Source organism: Rhinolophus ferrumequinum, chromosome 4 (assembly GCF_004115265.2).
Source record: "Rhinolophus ferrumequinum isolate MPI-CBG mRhiFer1 chromosome 4, mRhiFer1_v1.p, whole genome shotgun sequence".
Classification (NCBI taxonomy): domain Eukaryota; kingdom Metazoa; phylum Chordata; class Mammalia; order Chiroptera; family Rhinolophidae; genus Rhinolophus; species Rhinolophus ferrumequinum.
Genome location: NC_046287.1, coordinates 25,245,032 through 25,264,437, shown reverse-complemented (window position 1 = coordinate 25,264,437; position 19,406 = coordinate 25,245,032). Strand labels below are relative to the sequence as shown.

The following is a 19,406-nucleotide window of genomic DNA, read 5'->3' as shown; positions in this document are numbered from 1 at the left end:
CCATCTCTAAAAAAGGAAGCCGAAAAATCTGGATCAGTAACAAAATACTACGAAAGTATTGCATGTGTTTTCGTTTATGGAAAGGGAGTTTCCACTGTCATAGAGAGTGACTATTTAGAAGCACGCTGAACCTAAGATTTACAGTTACCTGAATGTAGGCACCAGTGCTATTCATAATGAATTCATTTTGGTTTTCAGAGGGTTACCCTATTTATTAACAAAGTAAGTTCATCTTTTTTCATACATTTAGAAAAGTAAAGGCTTCAAAAACACCTACCAATTCTTAATTCTGTTTGTATTGGTACATAAATCATCAGTGACAGTTAAAAGTGCCATGGGGTCTCCTCATTCGCCTTCCTTTGCTTTGGGCTTTATTTTATCCACACAGCCATCAAAACTGTGTTCTAAGGAAGAGTGCGGTAGTACTATCCCTAGCCCTCGGACTTTCTCATTCTCTGCTAAGAATAACTAGATTGTTGGTCATCTTATCCTGAATGGCAAAATTAACTACTGTTTATATAAAATCTGTGCTTTGGATGGAATTATTAAAGATAATGAGGAGCTATGTTTTTGTAGAAAATATATTCACCACTGAAGAATATATAAAACATAATGTTGATAATGCTTAAGATAATTCAGTAAAAATCTTGGTAACTAAGAATAAAACAAGTTATAAAGTAAATACAGCAATCACATACTGTTACTAATTTTCAAAGGTTAAAGGGAGATAATTGTTTGCAAACTAGACCTTTAAATGGCACTAGTTTTAAATAAAAACCTCCCAAATTTATTTTCCTTTTTACAAGTGTATATTCTAATTCATTAGAGTAGAATAAAATCATAGAATGGATAGAATGCAAGGGATAGATTCTCTTAATGTTTCACAAAATAGATTAGTCTTATGTTGACTTCTGTATATTTTTAAAAGAATCCAGAGTATGTGGATTAAAGTAGTTTCACTCATTTGATCAACAAGCATTTATTAGCACAGAGTACTGGAGTAGGACTTGGGGGTACAGTGATGAGCCAAGTTCAAAGCCGGCCTCAGTACTGCACTACTGAGTGGGGCAGGCAGACCAGAAAACCACCGATCACAGTGGGCTGTGATGAGAGTTCTAGCACATGTGTGCCCAGGCTGCTGAAGAGTGACATGATCAGATTGTCTTTGAGAAAATTTTCCTTCAATACAGTGCAGACAATACATTGGAGGAAATAGAACATCAGACAGGGAAACAGAACCATTAGAACTTGGTATTAGTGAAAAGATGGCAAGACTCTAAAGAAAGGCTGACCACCATGGTGGGGATAAACTGGGGAGGAGAGCTGGACAGATCTTTGGAAGGTGGAACTGGCAGATGTAGTAGTCAGGTTGGGGCAGGTAGGGAATAACAGATAGGAAAGAGTCCAAGAAATCTCTCCAGGTGGAGATTTATGACTTGATACCTCAGGAGAGGAGATGGGGTTGCCTTTTTTTTTTTTTTTTCCAGATAGGAAAACAGAAGGCAGGGGGATATGTCTTGTTTAGTTTGGAAGATGCTGAGTGAAGTTTTGGTTGCGTTGAGGTTGCTTTCAGACTGCCAGTTGGAAATGTCTTATATCCCTCTATGGTGCTTAGGAGAGTCTGGGGTGTAGATTCTTTGGAATCTTTCTTTTATACGTTGTAGTAGAAGCCATGGGAGCCAAGGAAAACATATGCAGATGAGAAGAAGTCAAAGTCAAAATCTTGGTAAACATTTATGCAACAGGAAAAAGAAGAGGTCTCTGCAAAAGAAACTGAGGAAAAGGTAACCAGAAACGTAGGAAAATAAATATTGTCACTACATAGAAATCAATTCAGAACAGCCAAATAAAGTATTATCCTTAGACCTTGAACTTTGTTCTTTCAGTGAAGTATGTTTTTATTATAGGATATTTTTATTTTTATTTGATTTCTAGATGAGAAGGGCTAAGTCTCTGTGTTGACACATTGTCCTGTAACTACTAATTCACGTTTTCAGTCTATTTGTCAACAGATAAATTTCTGACCAGATATTCTGACCAGATTTCTGACCAAATATCCTGATTTATTAAAGTAGGGATTTACAGTGTTCAGAAGTAGTACAGAGTAGTAGTTAAGATTATGAACCTTGGTGTTCAACTCCCAGGGTTCAAATCCTACCTCTACCACATACTAACTGAGTGAAGTGGGGTTGGCATTGCAGTTTCTTCATCAGGAAGTTGTCCGAGTGAAATGAGTTCAGATCCATAAAGCTCTTAGAGCTCAGTGTGGTACGGGGAAAGTGCTATCTGCTTTAACAATTATTATTTTTATCAAATACCCATTACAGAATTGCATGGGGAAGGTCTTGTTTACATATAATGGAAAAGATGGTCAATTAATTCAGTCCAGACAATTCAGTGGAGCAGAGACTAACATATTGATTACTTGTTTGGTTGAATTGACAAGACCAAATAGATCAAACGAATTAGAGGACAAATTGGTCTGTTTGGCCTAAAAAGTAATTTTATACATAAAATGTTAGAAAAATCAAGATTAGGATAAGCATCCAATTACCTGAAAACCTTAATTTGTGCCTTAGAAGTAGCAAGTAGGATCTATTTTTTACTTTATATTATTTATATTTCTTAGCCAAAACAGAAAGATTTTGAATTTCATAGCTGTAAAATTGAATATCCTTTGTTGAGCACCTGTCATTTGCCAGGCATGTGGCCGGTGTCTTTCCAAGTTTCACAACAGTCCTGTAAGAGTAGTGTTCCCATTACATGTGGAGGAACGGTGTGTCGGGAAACTTAACCCCCTGGCCTGAGGTTGAATTGTCAATCAGTTACTGAGCCTGCCATTGACCACGTACTCTGCCTGATTTCAACGCCTGTGCATTTTTCTGCCACCGTAACCCCACCAAGAGGGAAGGCAGCCTGGTCTCCCCCTGGACAGGTCAGGGGCTTTGTCATCTCAGTTCTAGGTTTCTGTTTTCTCATTTTTAAAGTATCTCATTTTCTTCCAGATCTAAAATTCTGTGAACTTTTATGAACTAATGTAACAGAAACCAGAAGACAAGATAGGAATCTTGATTCTGGTTTTTTTCTCCCTCATATGCAAATACCATTCCTCAAGTGAAACAGATTGTCACAGCAAATATGTTGAGCCTTGAGTGTAATGAAGCTCATTTGTCAGTGTCTGGGGCCCCGTAACTTTATAAAAGTTAAACAGGGAATCATTTCAGAAATGCACTTCTGAACTGAAGAGAATGCCTATGTTTCCTGTTGCAAAAGGTGTTCCTTTTCAGTTGCTTGAGAAAATAATAGAGAAGCTGATGTGAGAACATGAGTGTTTTGTTTGACCCAAGCTTTTTCAAACTGCACATTCCTCTTATGTGGATTGCTGCTCACACGTCATTTTAATATGAAAGGGCACCTGTCTTTTGTCTCAGTACACATTTACCTTTCAGCATTTCAGATGGTGAAATGGGAGGTACCTGAAAAAGTTATTTTTGTTTCATGGGTTTTGGGAATCCATTCAATACCTGGTGTTTTCTTTAGACTTTATTATGCCTTCTGCTGGGTAAATGTCATGGAAATGCATTTAGTGACTCTTAATCCTTTTCTTTAACTAAAATTGAAAGAGACAGCAGTTCTCATAATAAATCAGTTTGTTGACTGTATCAAGAAGAAAACCTTGATGTGAGTTTTTATTTTCCCAGGACACTTAATGAGAATTCTATTTAAATAATGTCTGCGAATGCACACGCACAAATTAGCTAATATACATATAAAATTATATTTAACATGAACCCCAAATGTGGAATGAAAAAGAGTATTTTAGAACAAAAATTAACAAAAACCCTTTTTTTTGGTATGTTCTCTTTTTAATCTTTACAGGACTATTTCACATTAAAAAATAGATGCTCTTGCTACTAGTTTTAGTCAACATTTTCTTTTTTCAGAAGTGTTCTGGTTTAGTCCAGGTGTTTTAAAGAACTGGAGGAGAACAGAAGTTGTGCTGGAAAATGGTCAGATTCTTTTTATTAAATAACAAACGGTAGAAATGGCTTACGGGTTTGTCGTGGGACACAGAGACCTTCACTTCAGAATTGAAAACCTAGAACTTAATAAGCCACCCCTTGGCTGGTGTTAAGCTGCCAGTTCCTGAGCTCCTGTCTTTTGATTTTTCTTACATGGTAGCAATTCAATGTCTCAACTTAAAAAAGAAAAATCACTTAACTAACACTTACTGGTAAAGACATACATAAAATGCCATTTTATATCATTTCACTATTTTATAGGATTACTATACGAAACAAAATCAAAGATGATCTGATGGTGGAGTCAAGCTCTTGATTATTTTGAAAAATATTAAATATATTTTCAAAGATTCTGCCACTAGGGTTTCTAAGTCTACTTGTGGGTTAGAGAAAAGGAGTGAAGAAGGTGGGTATGCTATTTTTATTTTTAGCTTACTTCTAGGGAAAACAGTTTTGAATAACACTTTTGCAGAATCCTAATTCAAATGAGTTTAAGGACAGTTCACTATTTCTGAAAACGTGACAAATCGTGTTTACTATTACCTTCATTCGGCCTGATGCAAAGCAGCGGTGAGCAGTGGAAACAGGCACTGTGAGATGCCTAACTCCTTTGTCCAAGCCAACTCGTTCCATAAGAACATTTTCATGGAATGTTTACCTACCATTCTGTCCCTACCATTGACTTTTTAACATTAAATTTAACTTTCTGTTTTCTAGCAAGATTTTAAAGGAAAGAAAGTAGGATGGGAGATGGATTCTGTCTGTTCTTCACTATATCCTTCAGGGCTCATTTTATGTACACTACAATATATCTTACAAACGTATTTATCATTTTGATTAGTTTTTATTCACATCATAAAGTTAGTTTCTGTTATGATAATTTGTTTATAAGAGTATACCCTTTAGATTGCTTCAGAGCACAAAATGCAATGCAATGCACCTTTTTAGAAAATGCAGTAGCCACTAAAATTGTTCGTGCATCCATTTCTAACATTTGAGTAGTTCAAAGAGAGCATTCATGGTTTGTTTGTTTTTAATGAAATGCTAGGCACTGGGCAGGTATAATGGAAACCTAGGTCTCTCTGAAGCGAGGGGCAAAAGCCAGCTGTCCGCCTGGTCAGAGGAGCCATCGAGGTCCTCGTTCCTTACCGCCATAGCTCAGGCTCTCATTTTGAAGGGAGATTTGAAGGTCTTGGGTTTTTGGAGTTTTTTACCTCCTTCTTTTTAAACATGGAGATAGAATACCCAAACTCTAGTTTTATTAATGAGGCAATGGGGACAAGGAATGTTATGCATAAGATTGTTTTGCATATTAGAAAAGAAATTATGCATTTTTGTTGGAAAATTTTCAAGGAAAACTCATTTATCTCTCAGATACTTAAGTTTCCTATTTTCTGATATACTTCCTCCCTCCCGCCCTCCCCAGTGAAGAAGGTTTGCATTCTTTACTATATGCCTTCATTAATCACTTAGCCCCTAAAAACTTATAAGCTTAGATGTCATTTTCATTGGTTTTATTCATGAGTAAAGAAGTGTCTGCCTCTTGTATTTCTGAGGCCTATTCCCTTGTCATTTTTTAAATTAAGATATAGTTGATATACAACATGTTTCAGACGTACAACATAAGGATTCAGTATTTATGTATGTTGTGAAATGATCAGTACAATAAGTGTAGTTAACATCTATCAGCACACATAGGTACGATTTTTTGTCTTGTGATGAGAACTTTTAAGATCTACTCTCTCAGCAACTTTCAAATACGTAATGCAATGTTATTAACTAGAGTCCCATGCTATGCATACATCCCCATGACTTACTTTATAACTGGAAGCTTGTACCTTTTGACCACCTTCACCCATTTCATTCACCCTTGTCTTTCATGATGGCTTGGTGCATTTGACTCCACTTCACAGAACACTTCAGATTTTGCACTAAGTTTCCCTGCTTCACATTTGTGGCCTCAGAGAAATCTTTGCCATCAGTGGTTGCTTTCCCTGATCCTCCCGTTTAAAATATCCATCTTAGAAACATTGCCAAACATCTGAGTTCCTACATTCTGATCCTTCCCTCCACGTAGCCTCCTTCCAGTCTCAGTAGAATAGTAACTTGTCATCCTTCACAGTGGCCACTGTGGCATAACTGTATTGAAAGTGGCTGGGGGCAGGGGGTTCCATCACTGTGTAGAATCACTGCCCTTTTGGTTACCTTGACAAGGATATGGAGACATTCCTGACCCTACTCCATCCTGACCCTCACTCTCGGAGGGAAGACCTTCTTCATTTTTCAATGAGCAGAAAAGATTCTGAAGATGTTGTTTTAAACCCTGATTGAATTGGATGAGCCTTTTCAGAGAATCACGCATTTCCTGTTGCCCAGAACTCTCAAAGTATTTGACATGAATATCATGCGTTTATTACTGAGAAGACTGAGGTTTATTAATTGAGGTCTTAAGTCAAGAATAAGTGATTATTCTGTAGCCAGAATACTCCCTCACCTACCCATCCCAAACTAACGATGTGTGTCATCTTCTAGTTCAATGAGGTAGCATAATCAGGGAGCCTACAAAAAGCAGAGGTGCGCCTCCCTTACGTGAAGGATCAGCAAACATTCTATAAAGTTTCAGATAGGAAATATTTTAGGCATTGCAGGCTCCACATTCTCTGTTGCAATGCTCAATTCTGTCGTCACTGGAAAACAGCCATCAACAATATGTATACAAATTAATGTGGCTGTGTTCCAATAAAAACTAATTTATGGATGCTAACATTTCAATTTCATGCAATTTTCACATGCCACGAAATGGTCCTCTTCTGATTTTTTTCAATCATTTAAAAATTTAAAAGTCATTCTTAGCTTACATGTTGGAACAACAACAAAAAAAAAAAACCAGGCCACAGACTGGATTTGCCACAGGGGCCACAGTTTATCACCCCCGACTGTGAATTTTCAAAGGGAAAGGACATAAATACCATTATTAAACAGCCAACAGAAAAGTAGAAGTAGACTGTTATAATTTTGAGGAAGAAATCAGAGAATATTAAGTGCCAAAATTGGGTGTACGAGGAAATCCAGAGAGCACCTGAGATAAGAACCTGTTCCTCCAGGGACCATACTGGCTTCTAAGATCCTTCTTAAAATGAGACTGGAAACTCTTGTCTCCTTCTCCTTGCCCCTATCTGCCTTCCAGTCCCAGCCCAGTTATGGAGTTCCTTCCGCTCACCTGATGTGGATTGGCCAGGTGAGGGTGCAGCAGCTTGTCTAATCCCAGTCATGCGCATAGAACATTTCCTCACCAGGATAAACACACACATCCTTCTACCGCGCAACTGAGAAATACTTTTTCCCAGATAAGCAAATCCTTTATTCTTTCTTTCTTAGGCCTTACACGCCTCTGTAGCTGGTTCCATAATAACCTAGGCGATAGCTAAGAGATGCCTCTTGATGACAAAGAGTCAGCTACCTGAGTTCAGTGTCTCAAAGATGGATGTGTTTTTGAAGACGTGATTTATATCAAGCTGAGCTTATTCGAGCCCGTGCTCATGATGTAAATTTCAGAAACGTACAGGGATGACATGTAAATAAAAGCATGTTAACAGTTGCCATTGATACGCTATCTAGTAGACACCCCCCCCCACACACACACACACACACACACATCTTTTTAAGTTAGTGGTTTTGCTGATTTTTATTTTTTTAATTCTGGTTAGTAGACACCTGCAAAAGTAGATTTTTATCTCAACAGGGCTTCCATAATGAGTCAGAAATTGAGGTTTTGGGTTCATCCAGTCAGTAGGTTTCTACTTGAAAGGAGCCCTTTCAGAGTAACCTGGAGCTTTCTATGGGCCACAATTAATGCATTAATGTTTCTAGATTTAACTGGTCTGTACTATTCACTCACTTATGAAAGGGTCATTTGCTCCTGAAGGACCCATATAGATAGCATTTATTTAACCGAGGAATGACAAATCTTGGGTCCAGTTCGGTCTAGTTTTCCCATGTAGGTATTACTTGTACATCTCATTTACAGGGCTTAGTGGTTTCGTGTGTGTGTGTGGGGTGTGTGTGTGTGTGTGTGTGTGTGTGTGTGTGTGTGTTGCAGTTTTATTAAATCATTCAAGCACTTGCTTGGCACCTATTTCAGACTCTGAGGATACTAAAATAGTGGAGACATGGCCCTTGACCTCCTCATGTTCAGAAACTGGTAGAGAAGAAAGGAGTCTAAACAAAATCTACATGCTATAATGTGATAGATGAATTAATAGAAATAGAAAGTGAATCATTTGGTATCTAAGAAAGTAGAACTAACTTTGTCTGAAGATGTGACAAAGTTTAGATGGGGGAAAAATTATTCATTCCACTGTAGCCTAGTGAAAAGCACTGGGTTTGGCACCAAACACATCTTTTTACTGTGTTTGGGCAAGTTACTTTACTACGTTGGGCCTCAGTTTTCTCATCTGTAAAGTGGGGTTAATGAAACTCACTTTGCAGCTCTGTACACAGGGATCACCAAATAGCCCTCCTCCCTATCTCAGGCTCTTTTCACAGAAGCCATGCGTGGCAGAGTAACATGTTGTTGACTATTGGATGGAAAAGGCAGGGGAGAGATCGGTTTTTGTGGGGTTGCATGGGGACAGGGCTTCCATTCTGAATGAGAGCCAGGAAAAAGCACACCTGGGTCAACTATTGTCCCGCTCCCCCTGGGAGCTCATTTGGACAATGGATAGTGTATCTTTTCCCAGCAAAGCCTTTGCATATTTTACTGTCCTTACAAGTTGACTGAGGGACCAGGTCAAATTACATACTTCTTCAGACTGCTTTTTACTGTGAGTTTCAACACTAGAACCAACTTGGTGATTCCTGGCCTTGCCCTAATTCCTAAGTCCCTGAAAAAGGTATTTAAATTTGACACTATTAAGATTTCAAGGATTCTTTCCCAATAGACATGGAAAAAGTAGATGTTTATGAATAACATGTACTAAATACCTAATTTCTAGGGGTGGTGGAGTGCTTCACATTTTAATGAAATTTTGTGTATATTCTTCTCAGTAATCGATAAATGGACATTGTATCCTAAAATAGCCTTAAACCATCTAAGTAATGCACATTTTGGAGGGGTATCAAAATGAAACATAACTAATTACCCTTTATAATTAATTCTTCGGGCGTTTCAGTCTTATTGTCAAATCACCCTAGGTAGGGCTCTAATATCCTCTTGTAGTCTACCAGTGGTAGTTACAGCCTGGTAGCGATCAGCCTATGCCTTTTGATATTTTCACTGCAGAGTAACTTACCTGTAATTGAGGATGCGAGTGTTAACTAACTTGCCAGATGTCACAGCAGGAGAGATGAGATTGAAACCCCGAACTGTCTGACCCCAAACCTGCTGGTAGGATGGTTAGGATTCCTGACAAAGGATCACCAAACGGAAAATCCATTGAAAACAGTTTCCCAGTATATAGCGCTGGCTTGGTTATGACAGAAAAGTAATGGCGCACCAAAGCATGTGTTTCTGTGTTGCTTTCAGGAGAGAAACCCTACAAGTGTACCTGGGAAGGCTGCACCTGGAAGTTTGCTCGTTCGGATGAACTGACGAGGCATTACCGCAAACACACGGGAGTGAAGCCATTCAAGTGTGCGGACTGTGACCGCAGCTTTTCCCGGTCAGATCATTTGGCACTGCACCGCCGGAGGCATATGCTGGTGTGAGGAATGCGACCTGTCCAGCTGAGCGTAAGAGCTGGATCTCTTAGCGGCACCCAGTTCAGCAGGGCTGAATCCCCTTCACAGTGTTAACACAAAAGGGCATCACCATCCCACGATGTCTGAAACCAGAGCAGGAAAAAGAAGGAACACTTCTCCTTTTGGTCTGAAGGTAACCCCCATCGCGACTACACGAGAAACGTCTTCAGGCTGGCCTAGGAGATCGGTGACACCATGCTGAAGAGACAGGCATTGTTTTCCGTGCTGTGTACTCTGCCATTTAAAGATGTTTGTAGCTTGTGCATTTTCTGAGCTGTCAGACATTTTGTTATTGATACTTTAAAGGTCGTCTACCACAAATTGATGGCTAGAGCAAGACCTTTCACATTGGGATTATCCTCCCGTCATCCCACCCCTGAATCCCTTTTTACAAAAATTTTAGTTACTATCTGAGTAAGATAGAATACACATCCAATCTGTTACCAGCAAGCAGCATGAAAGTAGAAAAGAAGAAGCTGTTGGAGAGGTTCCATTACCTGAAAATAAAGGGGCACTCAGGCGGCCCGTTGCAATAGCGATGGCGGCAACTAGATATCGCCCGCAACTTGTCATTATGCCATGCCCTGAAGAAAACCAACATTGAATCTTTCATTTGTTTGTTGTTGATTGTTTTTGTTCTGTTTTGATTCTGTTTTGTTCATCTGTTCGAGCAGAGGGGCAGCGACATTTCAGTTGGAGTCTAGTCCTGGTGTCTGCCCTGGCATGGACTGGCACAGAAGTGTTCTGTAGTTGAATAGGAAGAGCCTGTCTAAAAAACTACTGCCCCACTTCAAATTGCAGTGTTCTGTCACCTAGGCATCATCTCTTCCTGCCCCTAGTATTTGATTACAAGGAATCGGGGGAAAAAAAAAACTTTCTTAGACACACTGGCACCAAGGTAAGAGGTGGGGCTGCCCAGGCAAAGTCAGTGAACATGAAAAATCAGACAAAGCAGAGATGGAAATAATGCGCCTCTTGAGGAGAAAAGCAATAATGAATAAAAGGACTTTCCTACAATAACTTCACTGAGGACTCACGTTACCAATTTTCATACTTACTAAAGGGATTGTAAAAAACACCCCAGCATTTTAGATGTCTTGGTTACATTCACAGCACTGAGGTAATCTTTCTGCTGTTTGTTGTCCTGCCTGGTTGACGACCACAATTAAAGATTATGCTCCCCTTTTCTTGTTTGAAAACAGTTATTTGGTGACTGGAAAGACCAGGGAGGCATAGCAGGGAATTAACTCTTGGGTTAATGGGTCAGTTCTCCTTGGAACCGAGTCAGTGGAAAGGGAGCGCTCCCTGAGGAAAGCATGTCATGGTGCTAGTTTCCTCACTTGGAGAGCCAAGGATAAGTGACTCTCCAGTAGGTTCTTCTATACAGATTTCATTTTTCTAAACTGTATCAGGACCCAGTGGTTCTGCATTGGCATCTGCAAGGATGTTGTACCCACTCATCCTGTGCTGAGGGTGAGAGGAAATTACAGTCCCGTCAACCCCCTAAAATTATGAGCCTTTTGGCAACTAGCAAAGTATATAGTAAACAAAGCAATACATCACCAACAAGCATTCTTTCAGAAAAATTACCATATTTTTCCCCCACTAAAAGCTGTGTTTTTTTCAGCTTTATGTGGCTAAGGGGCTTGGTGAGGTTTTTAGTTACTGCTAGTAAGGGTTTTTATAGCTTAAATATAAAAGGTTGCCAGCATATAGACGTTTGCAATGTATTTTAATTACAAACACTTGATTTGGGGAATTGCACAAATTAACCTCACAATATTACTAGCTCATTTTTAAATGTTTGAACATTCTGAAATAATTTCCAATTGCAGAATTATCCTTTTTAGGATCATCTTCTAATTCAGATCATCTTATTCAGATGAAGCAAGAACTATAGCATTGAAACAAAGACAATATTTGTTGGATGGTATTAAAAGGAATTTTTTTAAATGTTCAAGCAACAGCGTAATGATTTTCAGGTCAAATTCTGTCTTCAAAAATATGTGCTCTACATTTTCTGCCAGGTATGAAAAATTCATCGGGCAATTTCCCTCCAACAAGGGCTGCAATTCTATTGATAAATAGCTTCTTTAGCTACACAATCTACTACCCACCAAGCACTGGGGTTTTGTTTTGTTTTTTTTTTCCTTTACCAACTGGAAAGTTTTTTTTATCTGTACTGTATGCAACTCCTACTTTGTATTGCCTGTGACCTTTTGGAATAGAAGGTTTCTTGATGCATGCCGGCATTGGTGATTGGTCAGCGGCAAAGAACACACAGAGTGGCCAAGACAACCGTGGAGCCCTCTCTGCTAGATCTGGAACCTACTTGGCAGGTAGTAGGTGAATCACTCAGGTGAAGTATAGGCTCCATTTAATTCTTCCTGCTCTCACAAGAAGAGCCAATCTTTTTCTCTGCTGAGAGATGTCTTGAGAATGTTACAGGTACAAATGGTTTTTAGAATTCATAGAACTGACAGGCAGTGGGAGTTTCCTGAGTGACAGCTTGATTTAAATTTAGCACAGAACTACATGAGCTGCTCCTCTCTAAAAACATAGGAAAGATTCAGGAAAGTGAGTTTTTCTCCTCACCCTCTGAAAGTGGAAACCAGATGGAGACAGTAAGTTAACTGATAAAGCCTGTCAGCATGACAGCATTTCCTCCTTTTGACATATCGATACTTCTAAGGAGGGAGGGATTGAAGCACAAGTAGTGAATGAGTTCCTGATCTAGCTCCAGGACCGAAACTTATTTGGGGCTTGTCTTGGGATAAAGCAAATGCTCTTTGTTGAGTTTTCTACAAATGTTTCCCCATGGAAAGGAAAGTGGTTAGGGAGAGAAGGAACTGGATTTTTAAGTAGAAATGTCTTGAGGCATGGAAAGGCCTCCTCCATTTCATCTTATATTCATTCTCGCCTCTTTGTAAAAGCACAGTAGATGGTGAACAACAGAAAAGAAGTAGAATCCGAAGGACTCGTCAGTTGTTCCCTACCTAGAAGGATGCTTTGGTTTTCAATTTGAGTCTCTTCAGTGTGCAACAGGGCATGTGTGCATGTTTGGGAACTTACACCCAGGTGGTGGTGATGGCTTGAGAAGCCACCATGGACCCGGCTATCTCTTTGCATTGTATACATTGAGTTCAAGGGAGTTAACATTATTTGAAAGTTGTAAGGTTCAGGCTTTGAGGTTTTAATAGATTCCTTCTTCGTGTTCTCATCTGAAGTTGTTAGGAAAAAAATTCATGCTTCCCCGTTGTCCTCCAGCCCCATCTTGTCAATTGTGTGTAGTAGCTGAGAAGCCTGCTTGATCACTTGTCTTAAGTTCTATTAAGACATTTAGACTGAAATTCCTAATGGCTTTACCGTAAAGATTATACTACTGCCTGGCATTACTTTTACAAAACATTATAGGACATTTATTTTCAAATGCAGTTGAATAACAGTAACATAAACCACACTGCAAAAAAAAAAAAAAAAGCACTTTTTAGTCACTTTATAGTTTAAGTGGAAAATAGGAAGAAGATTGTCAGGGGGAAAAAAACTTACAAAAAGCTACAGTGTTTACAATGCCAGTTCTAATGATTAGAAAGGTCATTCTCATTGTGGTTGAAATTTTGAATAGCTCATAACAGAGATTATGTTCATTTTTTGTACTTTTTTTTAAACTTCGAATTGCCATTTGTGTTTTAAACATAAATATAATTCTGCACTTTGAAATCAGTTCATTAGAATGATAACATGTATATGGATAAAGATGCAGTATTCCTTATTCTGTACTTTATTTATTATACTTACCAAAGCTGCAATCGAATAAATCTGGTGAGGTGAGGCCTTCCAATGTATTACTACGCCTCGGTTCTGTTGTTATGACTGCTTAGATATGTAGCCATGATGTTGTCATAAAGGTGTCTTAACATTTCTGGTACGGTTTGACAGAATTGAAGCAGTGTTAAGAATACCAGCAGCCATGATACATTGAGTTATAGACTTCATGTAAGGGACTGAACGTGAGATAACTCTTACAAATCATAATAGGCCCAGGAAGCCTTAATACTCATAGTCCATAATCCAATCTCAGATTTTGCTCTTTGCTAATGCCTGTACATGTAGGCAGTAAATGTATTCTACAACGTCATTGACCAAATCTCTTCCTTTAGTTTTTCAGAGGTAGTGCGTCTCAATAAAAATTCTTTCGCTTTGATTTGGTTTTGTTTTAAAAAGAGGTTTGGTAAGTTATGTCTTCCATACTGCATTTCTACTTATCCCCACACTGCCACCCACTTACCTGCACAGGTACCCCCAGCACATGCACATGTGTATACACACCCATATATGCAGCAGCCAACAGGCTCATAAATATCAACAAAGAACTTTTTTTAAAGAATGAATTTGTAATAATCCTTGCTGTCTAGAAATGTAAGTTATTTACCTTATTGGGGAATCAGCTTATAATGCTATATATGACTTTGCCTGCATTTTATAGTTAAGAAGTGTACATAAAATTTTAAAATGCTATATTTTCACACTTTCATTATAGAATAATGTCTGTTTAGCAACCCATGTCCATTGGTACTTTAAATATGCTAAATACTGTGCAATTGCAATAGAAATTCAGATTTTCGTAAGAAAATGAAATAGGAGGATACTGCATAAAAAATAGAGTGAAATATTTTACTGTATTCGTACCATATGTGATAGTGGGAAAAGTATTTTCAAACTCACAAATTTTACAGAGGTTGTAAATAGTTTGATGAAGTATGTTGGGAAAAAGAGCTTCTAGTTTTCATCACAATAAAAAAATATTGTTCAGATATGCCTTGTATATCTTACACACAATTAGCGACATTGCCATGGGAACTCTGTTCCACTTTCTCACGGCACATTCCATGTGCTCTGACAAAATGGAGTGGCCACTTGTCTCAATTTAGCCAGGATGTGAAACACAGTAGTAAAGTCATATTAAGCTGTGAACCACTGATTCCAAACTCAAAATGTCTACCTGAAGGGGGAAAACAGCGGCACAGGATTTCACTTGTGCTAAAGAGAAGCATCTAGCAATTGTTCTCTTTTCTCAGTTCTCTTCCTCCTCAACGAAGTAGTTCTTGATCAGAAACCCTGTACAGGTGTTTAGTCTTGTTTAGTTCCAGAGGGAATGGAATACTTTTAGGAGTAGCTACGTGCTGACAAGATTAAGTGTTCTAGATACGGCCACATGGTAAATGAATCTATACTGGCGATAGGAATAAGCTAGTGCCCATTTTCAGAAATGAATTAAAAGCTGAAAGTGCCTGTCAATAAACATTATGACCAATGAGATATTCCTATACATTTACAACAGCAATAATTCTTCATGAGACTGGGTTTTTCCTCCTCATTTGGGAAACACACACTCACAGAGTAAATATATGCACATAGTAAATTGAGTCTGTTCACACACCCACTAAAATTCTTTGGTGTCTTTTTAAGTATACCTAATCTTGTTTATGTTAGCATTTCTTAATTTAATCTCTCTTACTTACAGAATGTAAAAATGCAAATCTGAACATTAGGGTTATCTTCAACATACACTATAGCACATGGCAATTATAATTTTGAGATAAAAATTTCACTGTGATTGGCCCCAAACGTAGGAGTCACTGAGTGTGCCTCAAGTTTTGCTCGGTTAACATAAGCCAATTTATTTAGAGCAAAACACTAGAGATATTGTTTGTTTTACTTTATTTTATCCACTAATATTAGATGCACAAATCCGTCTCTGCATTTCTTCATTTCCTTTTTTTTCCTGATATTTCCTGTTCTCTGAGAAGCATTGTGGAATGAACATTGACACAATCATTTATCCCTGAAAAGTCTACTGAAGTATAACTGACACTTAGTAAGCCTAGCTTTTAACCAAGGTTTGCAGTTAGTCCTGGAAATTTCCAGATTTACGTTGAGAACTTTACAACTTTTGCCTATAATTATTTTACTGCTAACAGTGGAGTCATGAATAGAAATATACAATGAGATTATGTGAATAGACGAGACTTCCGGAAATTCTCCAGCCCTGCCATCTCAGTACAAATCCACCCAAACAAGCTTTTGAGGGCTATCAGTAAAATTATACTCTTTCAGAGCCAAACATTTGGTAAGAGCAATTTCAAAAATATAATGGTGATTAAACACGCAGGCTTTAGACAGTGGAAACGACCAGGAAGGACAGTGTTCTCCAGAACCAGACCACAGGCCTAGAAAACCGTCTACTGTTTCCTCCTCCAAGTGGTGGGAAGAAGGAAAAGGAAACTGTGCCAGGATAGGGTGTGAAATAACCAATGAAGTCTCCTAGGAAACCTGCTGACTTCCTCACCCTCACTGAAGTCAAGTCTTCTGACCGGGCTGCTTTCTGGAAGTTGTCCGAAAGTACTAAAAGTACTTGAACGGTCAAAAATCAGTAAGCCATGAAATACTGGCTCTTCTTTATTAAACACTTACTCTGTGCCAAGCACTATACTAGGTAATTCTTAGACACATTAACCTCTCATCTGTACAACAGTTCCACATTTTATGAATGGGACACGGAGGCGTGGAGAGAGGGGCTGAATTTTCCTCAAACACAGAAATAGTGACTGACAGGATGGGCATGTGGCTCTACCTGTCTCTGGCTCCGAAGTCCATATTCTTTCCACCTCCCTGCACTGCACGTGTGTTCCCAGCAGCCAACTTTCCATATCTCTTAAGTAGTTTATTATGGACGCATAGTCGTCATATTTTCCAAGTAAGATGCACAGGGACATGATATAGCATATGATTTGTCTGTGGTACAGAATATTTGAAATCAGTCTTCTGGAAAGTCACACATGAAGGATCATTGTCAATAAAGTGCAGCAACTAGCTGTGTCCCTGAACTTGTCACTTTCCTCCTAAATGTTTGTCCTGGTGATCCAAAAATGATGAAAACTCTTCCCTACTCCGTAGCATTTTAGCCAGAGTGGGTTTTCATGATTCTCCGTATTTCTTTGTAAGTGTACTAAAACCCTTTCCACCTAGGTAGCCCTGCTAGCGTCTGCTGAAGGCGCATTTGAAAGTTTGCCCTCCGTGGAGCTAGTTGTTAGTATCAGAGCCCTACTTTTGGTGCTTGTTAATGGGGTGGCAATCACAAACATCCAGACGATGAGCAAGGAGAGAGAGCGGATCATTCCTTTTCAGATTTCTCACCTAACAGCACCACCTTGGAGTGTTTTAAATAATTTTATAAATAAATTGTTTATAGTATTGTTAGTTTAATTGAATTTTACGTGAGAAGTTGTCCAACATCAGAGAAGTGAAATCCCCTCCTCCTTTTCTGCGCAGAACAAAGTCTCTGACAGTATTGATTCATGGAAGTACTAATGGACTTAGAAAACATTAAGAGAATGTCATTTCTCATGGTGTTTCTTTTTCTGAAAATGAATCTCCTGAATTATGATCTTTCTCCCTGTTACTTGGCTGAGGGAAGAGCTAAAACCTGCATAAACAAATTCCCTTCCGTGCTGAAAGCGAGTGTTCTGTGTGCACAATCCACTGGCAAGGGGCTCTCTTCTCAGTTAATTGGGTTTCACAAGCAATAATTTCTCAACAACAAAACCACAACTTTGAGTTGAAAAGAGATGAATAGTGGAAATAATCACATCAGGAATTTTTTTCTTTCTAGACTTCATCTCTAGAAATTTTAAATGTTTGAAGGAACAGAGTCTGTTGTTTGTGCAAAGCAAGAACCAATGAGTCTTTGTGTGAATTATTATATCTTGCTTTTTTCCAAAGCAGGCTTACCAAGACTTTTAGAGAGATTCATTTTTTGTTGAGAAATGATGTTGGATAGGAGAGTAGGATTTGGGTCAAGTTCTAGTAAAAGTGCCCGGGTAATCAAAAAGTAAGATATTTTAAGTACATAATATCTTTCTGCTAATTTCATGCTCCAAAGATACAGCATAAAATAAAACATTAGAGAAAATGCTTTTGCCCTACTTGTGTTTCTCATTTTCCCATAGCAGAATTTGTAATTATATCCAGACTACAGTATATATTTCGTTCCTCAAACTTGATTACATTGGATGGGTATTGTTGAACTGGGGCACTGGTGCCTATATTCAAGGCTCTTTCCTATCAACTTGTCTGTCCACAATTTGTTGTGTTTAAGAAATCATTTTTTTAAAAAAATCACCATCCCCCGTATGGAATGGTGGCTGTATTGTTTTGTTCATGTCTGTGGGACACATTGCAACATATGACAAGCCAACTCTGTGGATGTGAGATAACTACTTACAAAACCAGCTTGAAAACATCGTCTTATGTATTATGTCATCCTGCATCATAATGCAATTATGTGTATCATAACATGCTCATTTTAAAAAAGAGAAACCAGCAAATTCTTGTTTGTCCATAGAAGAATGTATTCAGAAGTTTCTGTGTTGTGAAACGAGGAGAACAGACCACCTTTAAGATACCCACCTGCCACTTAAAATGACTTAGTTATAATTAGTAGTAGTCTAGACATTGCTCTTGGTGTGGGGGTTGGGGGGTCAATTCAAACGTCATATTCTTTTGACTAAATCTCTCAGTCGTATTTGAAAAAAAAAATAACATGGGAATAAAGAAAAATGTCATCTGTGGCCATTTCAAGCAGGAATCTTTTTACTTTTCCTTAACACTTCACTCATTATACATGGTGATTGGATTACAAGATCTATCTGTAAAAATACAGAAACATCCTTTAGTTTACAAAACAGTAATTCTAGTCTTGAAGCCCCTAAACAGCAAATTCAGTAGATGCTGCGTCTGATTTACTTGACAGATACAATTTTACGAAAGACTCGGGTCTCTGACCCCCGAGAGTCAAAGCACCAGAGGAGATCCTACACATTAAAGGATAAAACCCCCCAATGATGCTGGCAAGCAAATGTGTTAATTTCTTAAATCTTTATTTGATTTTCTGTTCAGAGTTTTAATTACAAATGAATTTATTTCTCCAGCTTATCTAAAGACCTAATTTCCCAATAGTTTCCTCTGCATTTATATACTCTGTAGTGTTTAGGCAAGCCCTGTTATAAGTTAATATTATGTAAGTGTTGTTCTTGTATTTATGTATAGTGTATGTATTGTAAATATACTCAGAGCTTTTTTCCTTTTACTGTAAAATGGTGATTTTTTTTTTTTTTTTGGCCCTCTGATAATGTAAAGGGAGACCCTCCTAATGAGATTCTCTCAGAGGATGATTATTCCAGTCTATTCTCAGAGATTTAAATGAACAAGTGTTATCGTTTTTAATGGTGTCTCGGACATATTCTGTTGGTGCATTGCTTTTCTGTATTCAACTTTCCTATGAATTGAGCTGTGAACTGAAATAGAGTTTAAACCTTTAAATGTATGCATTTGTATAATTATCTGAATGAAGGCATGAAGGTTAAATAAAGCATTTTGTATGGAACAAAACTCCCTAATTATTACTAAGACTTACTCAGACACTTTGGAAATCATAGTTATTAACCATTCTAATTAAACCTTTGTTATGAAAAGTTTTACCATTTCTGTATAGTAATTTAAAACACAGAACAAGATAGACTATATATTAAAAATATGAACTGGGTTTTTATTTCATAACAATCAGCACCTAAAAAGAGATTACTA

The 19,406-nt window shown here is 38.1% G+C and overlaps 1 protein-coding gene across 4 annotated transcripts in view; it reads left to right on the top strand.

The window, feature by feature from the left end:
* Positions 1-19,206, top strand: part of KLF12 (KLF transcription factor 12) — a 400,237-nt gene extending 381,031 nt beyond the window's left edge. For 3 of the 4 annotated variants that reach the window (XM_033104440.1, XM_033104441.1, XM_033104442.1), the window contains one exon: positions 9,547-19,206. In XM_033104440.1, the coding sequence (XP_032960331.1) occupies positions 9,547-9,728 (182 nt within the window). In that variant the 3' untranslated portion in view covers positions 9,729-19,206. The remainder of the gene's footprint in view (positions 1-9,546) is intronic. The other variant, XM_033104439.1, reaches the window with a different exon arrangement.
* The last annotated feature ends 200 nt before the right edge of the window (positions 19,207-19,406 follow it).